The sequence below is a fragment of the Apaloderma vittatum genome, unplaced genomic scaffold (genome assembly GCF_000703405.1).
Source record: "Apaloderma vittatum isolate BGI_N311 unplaced genomic scaffold, ASM70340v1 scaffold6083, whole genome shotgun sequence".
Taxonomy (NCBI): Eukaryota; Metazoa; Chordata; class Aves; order Trogoniformes; family Trogonidae; genus Apaloderma; species Apaloderma vittatum.
Window position 1 is genome coordinate 1 of NW_009707409.1, and position 15,826 is coordinate 15,826.

The window sequence follows — 15,826 nt, forward strand, 5'->3', positions numbered from 1 at the left end:
CGGGAGCGCCGGGGCAAGGTCTGCGGCTCCTTCTCGGTGTGTCTGCGCCTCAACAGGGTCAACCTGACCGTAAGGAAGGGGAAGCAAAGCAGCCCCCGACCTCCGCCAGATGTAAATAAACGATAGGACCGGCCCTTGGAGGCTGCTGACTCTGCTGCGAGATGTTCCCTTCCCTTCCCTTCAGGGTCCCCTGGCACTGGCCGTCAGCAGGTGCCCTCTGAGTTTCCAGAGCTGCTTTCGAGCTGGCAGCATGGAGGATTCAGCATTTACACGGGAAAGGGGGGACACACTGCGCCCAGCAGGGCCAGGGAGGTTCTCCTGCCCCTCTGCTCTGCCCTGGTGAGACCGCACCTGGAATAGTGTCCAGTTTGGGGCTCCCCAGTTCCAGAGAGACAGGGACCTACTGGAGAGAGTCCAAGGGAGAGCTACGAGGGGGATCAAGGGACTGAACATCTCTGCTGGGAAGAGAGACGGAGAGACCTGGGGCTGTTCAGCCTGGAAAGGAGACGGCTGAGAGGGGATTTATGAACGTGGAGAAATATCTGAGGGGTGGGGGTCAAGGGGAAGGGGACAATCTCTGCTCAGTGGTGCCCAGCAACAGAACAAGGAATAATGGGTGTAAGGTAGAACATGGGAAGTTCCAGCTCAACCTGAGGAGAAACTTGTTGGCTGTGCGGGTGCCGGAGCCCTGGCCCAGGCTGCCCAGAGAGGGTGTGGAGTCTCCTGCTCTGGAGACTTTCCAACCCGCCTGGACGCGTTCCTGTGGGGCTGCCCTGGGCGACCCTGCTCGGGCAGGGGGTGGCACCGGGTGAGCTCTAGAGCTCCCTTCCAACCCCCAGCGTTCTGTGATTCTATGATTCCGTGAGACCAAACGGGCACAATGGGGGGCTGGCTCCCCCCATTGTGCCATCTCCATCACGCTCAGCACACCCAGGAACACGCAGCCACTTACTGAGCCCTGCCCGAACTCAGATTTAGTTCTCACCCTTTACTATCGTGCTTCTGACTGTCTCACATGCTCACTGTGCCCAGAATGTGTTTTTGTGTTGCTGTGTATCTGAGTCCCACCCCTGAATTCAGCCTGGTATGTGCATCTCTGTAGTGCCCAAAAGGTGGCAGAATGGATGTTCTGGAGGAGAAGGAGGAAGAGGAGCAGAGAGAAGAAGAGGCGCTGAAGGCTTTGGAGATCAGTGACAACCTCCAGGATGTGGAGACCAAGGTGTCTGTGGAGAAAGTCTGTGTCCCAAGCGATGTTCTGTAAGTCTCGTGTGTCTGTCGGTCCTGGGCTGAGCAGAGATGGTCCCTTTGGGGTCCACAAGGGTCCCGGGAGGGGGCTGAGTCACATCCCTGGAGGTGCTGAAGAGATGGGTGGATGTTGCATTGGGGGGCATCGTTCACCCAGTTGATAGGGCTGGGACAAAGGCTGGACTGATGATCTTCAAGGTCTCTTCCAGCTGAAACAGTTTTGTGATTCTGTGATTCTATGTGGGTGGCATGTGTGGTGCCACCCTTGCACAGGGGGTGCCCTCCTTGCGCAGGGAGGGGAGTGAGCGAGTTTTGTGTGCCTGGCGTGTTTGTCCAAGGGTAGGCACACGTAAGCAAGACAAGACAACTCACTTCATTGTATTTTCATTCGTGGCTGTATCCTGACACTTTAGAAAGATCGCCAGAGCCTCGGGGTGTATGTCAGCTTGTCAGCACCCACAGGTTATGTCAAAATCGTGCCCTTGGATACGATCCCCATTTTTTTCCCTGGGAAACAGGGAGCCCTTGCCATATTTTGCTGGCAGGTCGTCTTGCCCAAATTGCTCTCAGCTTATTGCCTGTGTCTCTCCCTGCCTCCTCCCGCCCTGGAAGTGATTTTGACTGGAGCTCCATTGACACATCCCAGTTACCGTCTTCGTACAAGACAAATTCCCCGAAGGAGAAGAAGCTGCTGCGCGTCGCTGACCATTTCCTCCAGCAGTACACTCACCTCTGCCCCGACCGCAAGCCGCTCTTACTGCCCCCAGTCAACGAGTGCGGCGTGGAGGTATGGGATGGCGTGGGGCTGGGCCGCTGCGCAGGGGACACTTGCTAGGGGAGGGCAGCAGCCCTTCTGGCCCTCCCTCCTGGCCAGAGGGAATGGGAACCTGCTTGCTATGCCCACAGCACCTCAGCAGGCACGCAGCACCCTGGGAACGCCCTGGCTGTCCGAATCCACAAGCGTGTTTCACCAGGCGCAGGGTGCAGGCAGCTGCATGATGCTTAGAATCATAGAATCGTAGAATCTTAGAATGGCCTGGGCTGGAAGGGACCTTGGAGATCATTTAATCGAAGCTCCCTGTCATGGGCAGGGATGCTTAGGGAACAGGAAAGACTGCAGAAACCTGAAGGAAAGTAAAAGGAACATACGAAACAGATAAGGCTCAGGCTGAGTCACAAATACAATTTGGATACAGAATTAGGTCTCATTCTGAACTTTGCAGAAGTTACGGGGAAGGAAGTAAGCGTGGAAGTTTGTGGCCTGGTTTTGTTTAGGACTGGGCCCTGCTGCTGTCTAGTTCTGGACCTGGTGCTCCCCCAGGTATCTAGAATTGCAGCTTTGGGCCAGCTTTCCCCAACATTTATTGTATCATTAACAAGAAGGCAAAAAGTGCTGGAGGATGTAGTAGCTGGCAAGGGCAGTAACTGTGTGTCTTGTCTGAAAACTAAGAAGAACCAGCTCACATCTGTAATGAGTGTGAGATGAGCGTGAAGTTTTGGCCCCAGACAAGCAACTAGGGGCTCTGGACCCTGTGCAATTTCCCTCCTGGAACAGGCGAGGAGGGTTACTGACACTGCTCCTGTGCTCTAAGGTGGTCCTGAACGTGAGCTGCAACATCCAGGGGTGGTCTCAGGATGGCTTTGGGACAGGACACTGTCAGGCATCTGTTGGCTAACCAGAAGTTTGTTGCCCTGCAGAAGTTTGTGAGCACAACGGTGAGGCCAACCCTGCTGCCTTACACCGAGCTGTACCGCTGGGATGGCTGTGCCAGCTTCGTCTCCGATTACCTCACCATGGAGCCCCTCAGGCCCCCTGTTGCACCGGTAAGAAAGGGGCTGCAGTCCCGTCGGAAACAGCCCCATAACGGAGGAGACAAGAGGGCTTCTCAGCAGGACATGAGGTGGAAACCCCAGTGGTTGGGATTTAAAAAGGTCTTTGACTCCTGCATCATCCCCCTTGATTTTCCCAGCCTCTGTGGTCTCTGTTTGGACCCCTGATCCCAGTACATGCACATTTCCATCCCAGTGTTTGGGATATTTTGGAGTGGCTGAAGGGAGATTTCTAGGCAGGCAAGGAGGGATGATGCTAGAGCTGAGGCAAGTTCTTGTCTGCTGTGAGTCAGCCAAGGCGAAGGGAGCACAACCTTCACTAGCAAGGACTGCTGAGGCGTTGGAGGGTGCCCTGAGCAATCTGCAGCAGCTCCGTGCTGGCCGGGTGTGTGCCAGCGGTCCCAGGGCCTCAAGAGGAACTCTGGCAATTTGTGACCACAGAGAATCTATCTCCATTTAGCAGATTGCCTTGGTGCCCTAAGGTGATGTTCAAGATCTGGGAGCAGACCTCTCTGTATGCAGTATGTGTGGATTGATCACTTTGTCTGCTCACCAGGGATGGTCCAGAAGGGAAGACGTTCCCTCCTTTGGACTATAATTTAGTTCATGGGTGTTTTGCTTTGAAATGCCACAGAGAGAGCAGCTGGAGATGGAGGTAAGCCCCACTCCAGAGTTGTGGTTAGCTTTAGGTTTTCAGCAATTTGATGAGCTCCTCCGGCTCACTTCTGCCTCAGGTTAAATTTGCCGCCAGATTTGAGGTCAGAATTCCCTCAGATCACTTTGGAGGGGATTTTTGAGGTCTTTGGCTTATATAGCTCTTCCCTATGGGTGCAGAGCCCATGGATAGGGGCGATGCTTTCTCTCACTCCTGCCGTCTGCCTGGTGTTTCAGCTTCACAAGTGCTGTGAACACCCTTGTCTCTCCCTCCCTTTCAAGCCTAGTTCGCTCTATTCTCCAACCACCATCCTGAAATACCAGCGAGGGAACTGCTTTGACTTCAGCGTGCTGCTGTGCTCCATGCTGATCGGGGCCGGGTACGATGCCTACTGCGTGCACGGGTATGCCACCCGCGAGATCTGCACCCTGGACGAGACCCTGGAGGTGTGCCCACTGCTCAGGAACCCACAGGAGGTGAGACCAGCCGTGAGCGGGCAGGGAAGAGCCTGCTCATTTCTAGCGAGCTCCAGAGTTGAGCGAGGGCCAACAGCTCCAGGTCCACACTGAGGTTTAGTCTGTCCCAAGCAGGGACCTCACCAGAGGGATCTTGAGTGATTTTTCCACAGTTTTTTGAGTGATTTTTCCACAGTTCCTGAAGAGGCCTCTTTGGCTTCACTGCATTCCTGTCCACTAGGTCAAGTACTGCAAACTGGCAAGGGTTGGGAACTGGGGAGTACCCATAAGCCACATATTTTCTCCCTTCTCCTGATCTCTGCTGGGTTTCACAGCAATACTCTGCTTTTGAGGAAGCAGGTACCAAACGAGGGGATGAAGAAGCCCAGCAACTATAGCATTAAGCTCCCACTAGACATGCAGAGCAAGTTTGAGCTTCAGCAGGAGGCCAAGAAGGCGGCAGAAACTGAAGCTGCTCAAAAGAACGAGGACAGAGAAGAGGAGAAGGTCACGGTGAGTTAGTCAGATCCACCTCTCTGTAAACTTCAGGAGCGAAAGCTGAGACCCAGGTAGTGGCTGACCAAAGAAAGGAGGTCACCACACTTTGCCGTATGACACAACCCATGGCCATGAGCACCTGGCCTCTGGGAAAACAGAGTGTGCTGGCACAGGAATAAGTACTGGGTATGTACTGCCTTGCTCTTCTGAAGAGTGTTAAGGGCTTGGAGATCTTTAAATGTGGGCAGAGAACAGGATTGTCATTAGGCTGGACTAAAGTGGCAATAAAATAGCAATAATTACGGCTCTGTGCTCTGTGCTACAGGAAGTGGAAAAGCCCAAGCGTGACCCTTTGCATGGTTTACGGGTGCACGCTTGGGTTTTGGTTCTGCCTGGGAAGAGGGAGGTTCCCGAGACCTTCTTCATCAACCCCTTCACGGGAAACAGCCACAGCACCGCGGACGAGCAATTCCTTGGGATCGAGAGCGTCTGGAACCACAAGAACTACTGGGTGAACATGCAGGACTGTGGGAATGGCTGCAAGGTAACGAGCTCTTCGGCACCCCTGGGCCTGGGAGGCACAGATGGGCTAAGCCCAAGATCGGTGGTGATCCCAGTTTCAGCTTAACCATTCCCTGAGTTGGCTCTGGTCCTGCTGCCCTGATTGCATGGACTCTGGAACTACTCCAGGACATCCCAGACCCTGAGACAGGAAACCTATTAAACCGCTGTGGTGCTAGAACATCAGCTTTTAAGGCTGGCTGGACAGCTCTGAAGGCAGAAGATGCTTTGAGTGTGTCAGGCATGGCTCAGGGCAGGAAGGGGCTCAGTTAGGCTCATCCCACACCTCAGCTACTCTGCAGCTGATATAAAGTTTGGGAGGTGGGGGTCTGAGCTAGAACAACATGCCCCAAGGAAGGAGGCAGAAGCACTTCCAGCAACCTCCCCTCATCTGTGGCTCCATGAGGGTGCCCTCCAGGCACAGGGTCCCTCCAGCCCAGGGTGTGACGAGCCCACCTCACTGAGATCCGGGCTCTGTCTGGAGTCCTGTAACTCCTTGACCCGCGGCGAGGTTGGGAGCAGCGCAGACGTACTCCAGCAGCGTTCGGTTCAGTGCTGGGCTCTTGAGACCGCCCTGCAGCTCAGTGGGTTTCTTCTGTGTGGCTTAGGATCTCACCTTCAACTTGGGCGATGCTGTCTGCTGGGAAGTTTTGCTCCCGGGGAGAAACTGCCCTCTTCAGCTGCACCCAAGTGCTGAGGAGGAAAGGGAGTTACCTGATGAGGACAAGGAGGAGCTGGTGAGTGACCCAAAGGGTGGCTCTTGTGCAGTGGGGATGTTGTGTCGAACTGGTGTGTTCGTAAGTGTGTGAGTGTCTGCCTGCCTGCTGCCCTCTCCAGGTCACATCGCTGGGTTTTGGTTGGCACTTTAGATTCCTTTTCAGTCTGGAATAGTTCTGCTGAGTTTTGAAGCTGGACCCCGAGTAGTACTTCTGGTTTTCCCAAGTGGCGAGGGATCTCTGTAGGCCTCCAGGGCGCTGGCCTTTGAGATGAAGTAATTTAAAAAAGAAATGAGATCCACACTGAAAATTATCCTGATGCTTTTTCTCTGCTGGTCTCTGCCCTGCTCTTCTGGCTCCTTGGTGGATTTGCCAACCAAATATTGAAAAAGTTTATATAATCTACGATAAATTGCTGTGTGCTGCAAACAAAAAATGTTATGTTGTCCTGGGGGGGAACACGGTGTGATAAAACAGGGATTGCACCCGCCCAGCGGGACGGAGGAACACCAGTAACGGCACGTTCCCTCCTGTTATCTCCTCTCCTCAGCCTGCACCCATAACCGGGGAGCAAAGTGCCCTTCCCCGTCTCCGTAAAACAAGCTGGTTTATTTGTCTGAATGACGATTGTCATGTTCACCCCCTGCCCAGCGCGAGCGTTACCCGGGAGATCGTTTCAAATGAGATGAGTGAGAGCGTGGGGACGCGTTCGTAGCTCGGCCGCCGTGTTCCCCAGGAGAGCTGCGAGCTCTGCTCGCGTTCCTTAGAACCCGACATTGCCTCCTGGCCCAGTAAGAGAAGCTGCCCAAAAGGCAAATCCCTCCTTCTGTTTCCGCAGCAAGAGGAGGAGAGAGACGTGAAGTTTGACATGCCGCCGTCGTGGGTAGCCCAAATTCAGATATCTCCCAGAGGTACGTGTTCTCCCTTTGCTTTTTGCTTGCCCCCCAGCTAACCTTTTAGTGGATTTGGGGCATTTTTGTATCTCGCTCAAGAGTTCTCCCTTCAGGCTGCACGAGTTTGCCTGGGATGAACTTACTGTTACCGTTACGCACAAGGAGCTGCCCTTGCGTTATTAACTATCTGTATGATTATCTATCTGCATTCTTAACTATCTGCATTATCAACTGTCAGCTTTGGGAGAGAAAAGAGTTATAATCTACTATTATAACATTAATAAGTGCTATTATAACATTAAAGCCCAACAGGCAGGGGTGGAAAAGCTTTCACTGGCAGCTGGACGCAATAAATGTGTGGTTTCCCTTAGACCAGGGTTTCCTCCCTCTTGAATTCTTCTTCCTGGGGCTGCGTCCAAGGGAGTGAATCTTTCTGGTGCTTCTCTCGCCCCCTGCAGAGTTGGAGACCCGCTGTCCCCAGGGGAGGAAGACAATCCTGTATAGGAAGGCCAGGCTGGAGAAGTGGGCACCGTACCTGAATGCAAACGGGCTGGTGAAGCGCCTCACCGTCTACACAGACTTAGACTGTAAGAGGGATGAGTGAACTCGACACAAACACAGCCTGGCCTGTGCTGGTGGGCAGGAGGAGGTGATCTCCTTCCCAACACAGTCTCTTTTGCGCTTTCTCCTCCTCCTTCCACACTGGTGAGGGACTTACCTACCGCACCTTCAAATGCTTCGTCACGCTCGCTGTCTTGTCAAGCCCCAGGACTTCCCAGCGCTGCGCTGCTGGGAGTTCCTGCGAGAGTTTGAACCAATTTCACACCCCAGGGGTGAGGCTGTTTGGTGTCGCAGGTCGGGTTTTCAGTCTTCAGGGAAATGGAAAGCTGGTTTGGTTGGATCCGGTAGTGTCGCTGTTCCTGTTGGTGTCGACAGGAGCCAACGGGCAGCTACGGGCTGTGGATATTTCTGCATTGCAAAGCATTATTCTTCCACAGCTGGCCCAAGAAACCGTGCAGATGCCTAACTGGCATCATAGCCTGTCCTCAGCCCTCTTGGATAGCGTAACACCCCTGTCTCATTTCCCTTCACTCCTGACACTGTTGTTAAACGTCTGGGATGGAATTTCCCTTGCCCAACCATAGCCCTTTGCCGTGCCACCTCCTCCTCTGGAGCAGATTACTTGAGTTCTTGCTGATGGGAGAGGAATAAACCCTCTTAAGGCAGAAAGGGGCTTGGGGGTTCTCAGGGACAAGCGGCTGAAGATGAGCCAGCGTGTGCCCAGGTGGCCAAGAAGGCCAACGGCATCCTGGCTTGTGTCAGCAATGGTGTGACCAGCAGGAGCAGGGAGGGGATTGTCCCCCTGTGCTCGGCACTGGGGAGGCCGCTCCTTGAGTGTTGTGTCCAATTTTGGGCACCTCCATCCAAGAGAGATCTCGAGGGGCTGGAGCGAGGGCAGAGGAGGGCGACGGAGCTGGGGAAGGGCCTGGAGAATAAATCTGGTGAAGAGCGACTGAAGGAGCTGGGGCTGTTGAGTTTGAAGCGGAGGAGGCTGAGGGGAGACCTCATCGCTCTGCAGCTGCCTGGAATGGAAGGACCTTGTAGAGAGGTTGGAGCTGGGCTCTTCTCACGGGTAATTGGCGACAGAACAGGAGGGAACGGCTTCAAACTGCAACAGGGCAGGGTTAGACCGGACATGAGGAAAACTTTTTTCACAGAAAGTGGTCAGAGCTTGGCCCAGGCTGCCCGGGGAGGGGTTGGGTCCCCATCCCTGGGTGCATTTAAAGGTCGTTGAGATGTGGGGCTGGGGGAGATGGTTTAGGGGTGAGCTCTGTACACTGGGATAGGACTTGATGATCCCAGGGGGCTTTTCCAACCTGGATGATTTTATGATAATTCATCTACTGAAACGTAGATGAGGATTCATCTACAAAATGCCCCCAGCCCAGGGCCAACTCCGAGGACTATACGACATCTGCTGCGGCTGTATCAGGAGCACAAACCCCCAGAGCTCATCGATGAATCTTGCCACAGAGTGACGTCAGGTTGTGAAACATTTTGTCTCCTGCCAGGTACCGAAGTAGTGGAGGTGAGGGAGTGGTTCAAAAACCGGGAAGACATGTTGGATACGAGAGAAGTGAATAAACAGACGCAGCTGACCACAGAATACTTCAGCCCAGGACACCTCTTAGCTCTTAAAGGTATTCCAGCTCACCTGGGCGGCCGCTGCAGCTGGTGGGACTTGGTGTAAATCCCTTTGAGCAGTGGCAAAAGCCCGAAGTTGGGGAGGTGGAAAGCTTGTGGGATGAATCGCTTAGATAAATAACAGTCTCCGGTAAAGAAAGTTGGGTTGTTGGCTTTCAGTCCTGGGCAGTGCTCCCCCCAGCATAACAGGGGAAAAAAATACATCCCAACCACATATAAAGAGTGATATAATTTAATTTTATCAGTAGAGGTGGTGGAAACTTCCTCCTCAGGATTCCGTTTGGTATCTCGGTGTTGTGCAGCTGCAGGAGGGAAAGGATCCTGCAGCAGATCTGTTGCTGGAACCCCACGAGGCTGCTCCCACTCCTGGTTTGGGAAGAGCAGGGTGCAGGCTCCCCTGGCTGCTGCGTTACGCTGGAAGGAGGGCAGTGGTCCCGCAGAGCTGTCCTGCCCTCCTGGGGCCCTGGTGTGTCTGTCCACAGCAGTGGGTTGGATTTCTTGAAGAGAACGAGACTTCCCCTGGGCACGCTTGTGCTACCTTAGAAAAGGTAACGTCCGTGATGTCTCTTAACGTCCCTTAGCTCACACCTACACGTCGCTGGAACCAGAGACTGACCGTACGATGGAGTTCTACCACAAGGTGCGAGTCGATGGCCTCCAGAAACGCGTTGAAAATGCTACCGAGATGACGGAGTACTTCGTGGGGCGGGATGACTTCCTCCACGTCCGGCACGTGGCGTTTGGCAGAAGAGGAGAGAACATACCCTTGGCTGGCCCCACCACTGACGTCAACTCCCGGCCTATACTGGTACGGCCACGGCAGAAACAGAAAAATATATGTTGCTGTGAGATTTATACTGTGCAAAACATAGTGCTGAGGGCTTTAAGTTCATTTTCAGTGGGCACAGCCGAGGCAAAACTCCAGACGGGACGTCTAAGCCTCGTTCAGCTGCTGGGTCTCACAGTTGCTCACAGACCGAGAGCTGCAGTGCGACCAGTTGTCGCGGTCTGTGTCGAGCGGCTGGAAAGGAACTAGGAAGCTATGGCTTGGGAAATGTGTGTGAGAGGAAAGAGCAAAAGCTTGATGGTCATTTTGGAATGAAATTTTTCACTAGACTCCAAACTAGTCAAAGGATTTCATGTTCTGACCCCAAACTAACAACGTGTGAGGCTCCTGATGAAGCGTTCCCATGGCTGACTGGTTACAAGCAGGTCATGTACCTCTTCCCCTAGTCGGGTCTGGTTTGGAGAAGAGAAGAGGGAGGAAATCCCCGCTCTGGCAGTGCAGCTTAGACACTTCCCCTGCCCACAGAGCCGCGCAGCGGCCTGCCTTTGGGCCAGCACCTTTCTCCTTCCCTGGGTTGGAGACCGTGGGAAACTTTGCTGTGCTCCAGAACACCTCGCTTCCCTCGGGCAGGGATGCACCCCCAAGGTAGCTCTGAGCTGGGAGAGCACAAATCAGAAACTTCTGTGCTGCTTTTAGCACCTTTGTGCCTTTTTTCCAAGGGCAAGAGGTGCCACTGTAGTCCAGGCAGAGAAGCCCTTGGCTTTTTACCCAACTCTCTGCAAATGTTGCCAGTTTTCTGCATTGTCTAACCTGTTTCCATCTCTTTCTTTTCACCTCTGATTAGCAAATCAAAGAGTGTTTCCACAGAAACCTAGAAAAGCCGGCTGATGAAGATGTCGCAGAACGTATCTTTCTGATCAAAGAGAACAGGATCCGTCTGACGTATCATCTCAAGGACAGACACATCACTGCCTCAAAGAAGGACTTCTTCAAAGTGTCAGAGAGGGGTAGGACAGGCAAAGAAATCATCCTGACCCCAGAAATGTGCACCATATACGAGGTATGGAGAAGAAAACTACTTAATTTGAAAGTTTTGGTAGATCACAAGGCACAAAAGGAAGGTGAAATGACAGTGGAGGAGCTACAAGCAGGACCTGTTCTGTTCTGCCCCTCTGCCCCCTGGGCACGCCTCCCTCACAGCCTCCAGGCTGACCACAGGGACGCCCCTGGAGATGCGCTGCTGTGCTGGAAGGGACTGGGCACGCAGGACAGAGTGTGGTGTGAAAGGCTTTTCTAGCTGTGCCTGACGTCATCTTCCCAGACTTGGTCATCAGGCAGCCACCAGGGTCTTCCAGGACTCAGTCCTGCAGAATCACGGCAGGGAAGTTGGAGTTTCCTCTGCTGTTCTCCGTCGAAGGAGAGATGGCAGCAGAAAAGCAGCGGCAGGCATCCTGGGTTCTAGCTCCAAGGCTGCCCGCGGCTTCTTGGGTCCCGTCGGTGCTTAAATCTCCCAGAGTTTACTCTGCTGACACCAAGAAAGATTGAAAGAAAGGCAGGTAGAGAGAAAGAGAGAGAGAGAGAGAGAGATAGAGGGATGGATGGATGGATGGATAGATAGGTAGATAGATAGACAGGCAGCCTTAAACAAAAGATATTCTGACCAAAGTGGAGTGCTGTCATTAAGCCACATTCTCCCCGTGGAGGCAGCGGGGTCACTCCACCAACACGCCTGACGCGAGTTTATGCCCAGGGGCACGAGACTCGCCGGGAAATTCTGCTGCGATGCTGCACGATCACACGTAGGCGAATCAAAGAGAGATTGCAAATATGGGAATTTTTTGTTAAGGTTATGCACGTGTGTTTTTTTGAGTTTCTCTTTCCCCTTGGGGAGAAGACACGGGATGTGGTTGCTGGAGTGCCGTCCTTTCGTCTCTAACCCTGCAAAAACCTGTTCCGAGCACGGAACAGCAGCAAGGGGCGAGCGGTGCCATCTGCCTCCCAGTAGGGATGGACTCGAAATCAAAACCAAGTGTAATGAACTGCTGACTGTGGGTTAGATGCTTTAGGTGATGCAAACCCATGTCGCTGTGTTGAGGAGCAGAATCATGCCCGTGTCTCTTAGCTGCTCGCGCGCGCCCCGCAACGCTGCCGCCTTTCACTGGCTTATCTGCTTCCAGGCGGGCTCCCCTCAGAAAGAGAAGAAGCTGCTCCGGCTGTACGAGTTGTTGAAGGAGCTCAGAGAGGATGACAAGCAGCTGAAGCAACAAATCCGGCGCTCGGAAGCAGAGGTAAGAGGGAGGGGTTCACGCCGGGCCCTGGTTTGTCAGGCGGCGCAACGCTTTCAGCTGAGCCACCGCCAAAGCGCCCGCAGCGTAAGCGGTGAGAAAATAAACCACCGGTGTCGCAGAGCTGGCCTCCGCGCTGAAGTGTCGAGCTTGCATCTCGGCCGAGATGTAGGTGTGGTGTATTTTTGGCCAGTCACACGCTTCCCAGCTCCTGCTCTTACTCGTCGTTCTCCGGCAGGAGAGGTTCAGCGAGCGAACGACCCGCGTACGAGTTGGGGTGTCTGGAAACGTATCTGCCTTTTGCCTGGCAATGAGATCAAAGAGGGAGGATTTTGCACTGGAAATGTCGTAGCTAGTAGCTGGGCGTTTCTAGGAAGTCCCATCTGAAATACTGAGGTGACTTTTTGTGGGAAATACTTGATGAAATACAGCTCTTGTACTGCTAATCACGCCGTGACCGGTGTAACGAATCCATGTTCTTAGAAGCCTTTGTAATAACTTCAGGATAAATACAACCATTCTAGTGGACAGAGGCAAAGCTATTGGATTTATTTTTTTTTTGTAAATGTTTTTGGGAGGAAGAAGAGCCCCTGAAGGAGCTGGAGAAGCAATGCTCAGTTACATCAGCACAGAATACTTGTAATAATTAAGAACAAGAATTCAAAGTCCGTTTCCTTTTTTTCCCCAGAAATTTGGAGCTAGTTCCCTGTGACCTCATGAGCCCCCTTGCCAAATTTCTCACTCTTGACATGTCGACAGACGAAATACTCTCATTGCTCGTGCCGTACATCCTGTTAAGACAAAGAAATAAGCCAGAGCTATCAGGGCGGCTTCAAAAGGAGTGGCAAGACTCCAGAGGAGCTTTCCTCACTAATAATCAATAATTGCTCTCAAGAATTTCCTGCAGAGCAGCAATCTAAAGATAAGCCCCTGTGGGCCTGCTCTGTCAGCAGGACCTGGACACGTCTGTGTAGATCATCTCGACTGGACGCTGTGCTGGAGTCCTGCTGCGCAGCGTCGGCTCCGCTTTGTGATGGTGTCTTCTGATTCTTTTGGAAGGTGTTACAGATTTTGAAGATCCGTGAGGATGAAGAAGCCGCTGTCAAATTGTCCGTTTCGATTTATGATACCGAGAGGAACGAAAAGAGAAGACAAGAGTACGAAGCCATGGTAGGCAGACTTCATTATTCCCAATATTTGTTAGGGATAGACAAAGAAATCTTTTCCCGTCTGAGGAATTATCTCTGCAGAGCTTTTTGTATCGTTAAAACATACCGGCCCAAATCCTTGGCAGGTGTAAGTCAGCTCAGCTTCACTGACCTTCCACGAAAATAGAACGTGATCGTGCTGCGACCTTCTGACTTTCTGGAAAAATTCACCGATAAAGATCAGTGTTTTATTTTGAAAATAATTACAAGGATAAAAGGGGTTATGGGAGGAATGTGGTAACGGCATCCAAACTGTATCTTTCTAGCCAGGGCTCATTTTATTAGGCAAATGTGCATTATTTTTGTGTGCATGTGGTACAAATTAATTCGTTTTCTTGGTTCTTATTGTTACCCGCAAAGCCAATTTTGTTCCAGGGTCTCTGCTGAGGAATCGATGCTTCAATGAACGTTCGGGACAAATACAAAAAAGATTCACGAATCATTTCGTGCGGTTTTTCAGGATCTCCCAGACGCTTCTCCTGAATGTTTTTTAGACTGAGCAGTTATTTTACCTCATGACGGGGAAGCAGGGAGATGGAACCGTGCTCCTCTCTGTCCTTTGCCCTCCAGAAGAACGCGATGGCGAACGAGCTCCGGGGAGAAGAGGATCCGGATTACCTGGCCCCTTTCCTCACCCGGGTCAGCCACCAGGAGACGATGACCAAGGGGAAGGCCCTGCGCGTCCGAGATGACTGCCTGGCGGATCTTAAGCGTCGTCTCGTCGATCGAGCGAACATCATCCAGGCTCGCTTCGACAAGGTACCGCCAGCCTCGCTGCGGGGTGCGCGGGGCGCCCCAGGAGGGCGATGCACGCCTCGTTGGGGCAGCAGGCAAGACACAAACCTCTTTTGATTGCCTTAAGAGAGCCATAAACACGCCCGCGTGTTAATATTTCATTCTTTTTCCTCTCGTTAGCATGTGAGATCAAAGAACAAAATGCCTCCGGGGGGAAATTTAGTCCCTGTCTTAACCAGAGCTGATTTGGTGCTTCTTGACTATATTGAGGCAACACATTTAGCTTTCGCTGTTCCACGCGTGTGGCTTCCCCTTGTTTGCTTGTTCTGCGAGACCTCCTCTCAAACTCACCGCCTCCTGTGAAAATAAACCAGCTTCAGCTTGTGGTTTCCTTCATCTCGGCCTCGAGTCGCCCTTTGTGCGCCTCTCCTCTCCATTTCCCTGCCTTCTCGCTCCCCCAACAGGCAGTGGAAGAGCTGCAGAAGAAGGACCAGTGGTTTCAGGAAAACCGGAGTCGGCTCAGCGCAGAGGAGGAGGAGGAATTCCTCGCCCGTTACTCCGAAACCACCTTCCACATCCACATCCTGGCGCTGAGGCTCAGCAGGTATCGGGAGGGACAGTCAACCGCGGGGAACTGGGCGCTGAAACCACCCCGTAAAATATCCTACTCGATGTGCCGCTGCGGTTTTCCTCTTCATTTCCCGCTTCTCGTTGTAGGGCAAAGCAGACGGCGCCACAGAAATACCTCGCTCTGGCAGAGAGGCTGCGCAGGGACCCTCGCCTCGCGGAGCACCTCGGGCACCCCTGACGGCCGCGTTCCTTCACCCCAGACGCAGGGAAGCGGTGCCGAAGCAGCCTGAAAAGAAAAAGAAAAAAAGAAAATCAAACACGTGGAAAGGTTTTTCCTGCTTGCCTGCAGTAAATTTCTCATTATCGCCAGATTCGTGGAGATAGTGCTCTTTTTCCTCTTGTGTTTTAAGGACTGCCTGCAATTACACCCATTGTCTTCGATTGTCACTGATTTTTTTATAAAGATTTTCACCTTGCACGTTGGCAACAAATATAAAAACTCTTCGACACCATTTAGAGAGCTCCCCGTGAACTACAAAAAAAAGGCAAAGACTAAAATTGACTTAACTTTGGATCGAAACTCTTTTATTTTTCTCTCTTGACCCCAGTCACCGGTGTTGGCAGGCAGGGCAAAAAGCTGAGAGAGATCCCAAGAGACATTCCAAACCCAAGAAATTGGAATTAACCAAGATCGCCTTCAGGGAAGACAGGGGAAGGCAGAGACGTATTTTATTGTGATGCAGCAGCATAAGGGACGTTAACACCTGACACGTGTCATGAACCAGAGCAGGTTAAACTTGATTTTATAGCAGCCACCTGTTTAAATATAATAGATTTGGTGAAGGGCTTTTAAATAGACACACCGGCCCCCTGCCTGCCTGTTTTGTTTATTGCAATATAGGTGTTTTCTTGCGTTCTGTCACATTTTAGGCCTGAGGGGCCTCAGGGCACTGGGGAGAAAGGAAACCCTGAGGTCTGTGGGAAGGAAAGGGGAAAGAAGGAGCGAGTGTCTGGGTTGTGAATCCTGTGGGGACACATCCAGGGCCACAGAAGCCACCGGCACCAGTGAAGTGACAAAATCCTTGGGCGGGCGCTGGGGAGCGGGCACAGGAGCTGCAAGGAGAGGGGCTGACGCGTGTTACGGGGAACCGGCGCTAAACCGGAGTCACGGAGGGCACTGACG

The 15,826-nt window shown here is 52.7% G+C and overlaps 1 protein-coding gene across 1 annotated transcript; it reads left to right on the forward strand.

Moving 5' to 3' along the window:
• The first annotated feature begins 1,120 nt into the window (after positions 1-1,120).
• On the forward strand, positions 1,121-14,881 carry DRC7 (dynein regulatory complex subunit 7). The gene is made up of 17 exons (XM_009866179.1): positions 1,121-1,257; positions 1,858-2,032; positions 2,944-3,069; positions 4,012-4,206; positions 4,546-4,698; positions 5,009-5,227; positions 5,853-5,981; positions 6,799-6,871; positions 7,312-7,440; positions 8,926-9,054; positions 9,640-9,866; positions 10,690-10,905; positions 12,023-12,133; positions 13,190-13,300; positions 13,909-14,097; positions 14,538-14,677; positions 14,791-14,881. Exons 1-17 carry the CDS (start codon positions 1,121-1,123, stop codon positions 14,879-14,881), a joined length of 2,550 nt encoding a protein of 849 aa, XP_009864481.1.
• Positions 14,882-15,826: the final 945 nt, after the last annotated feature.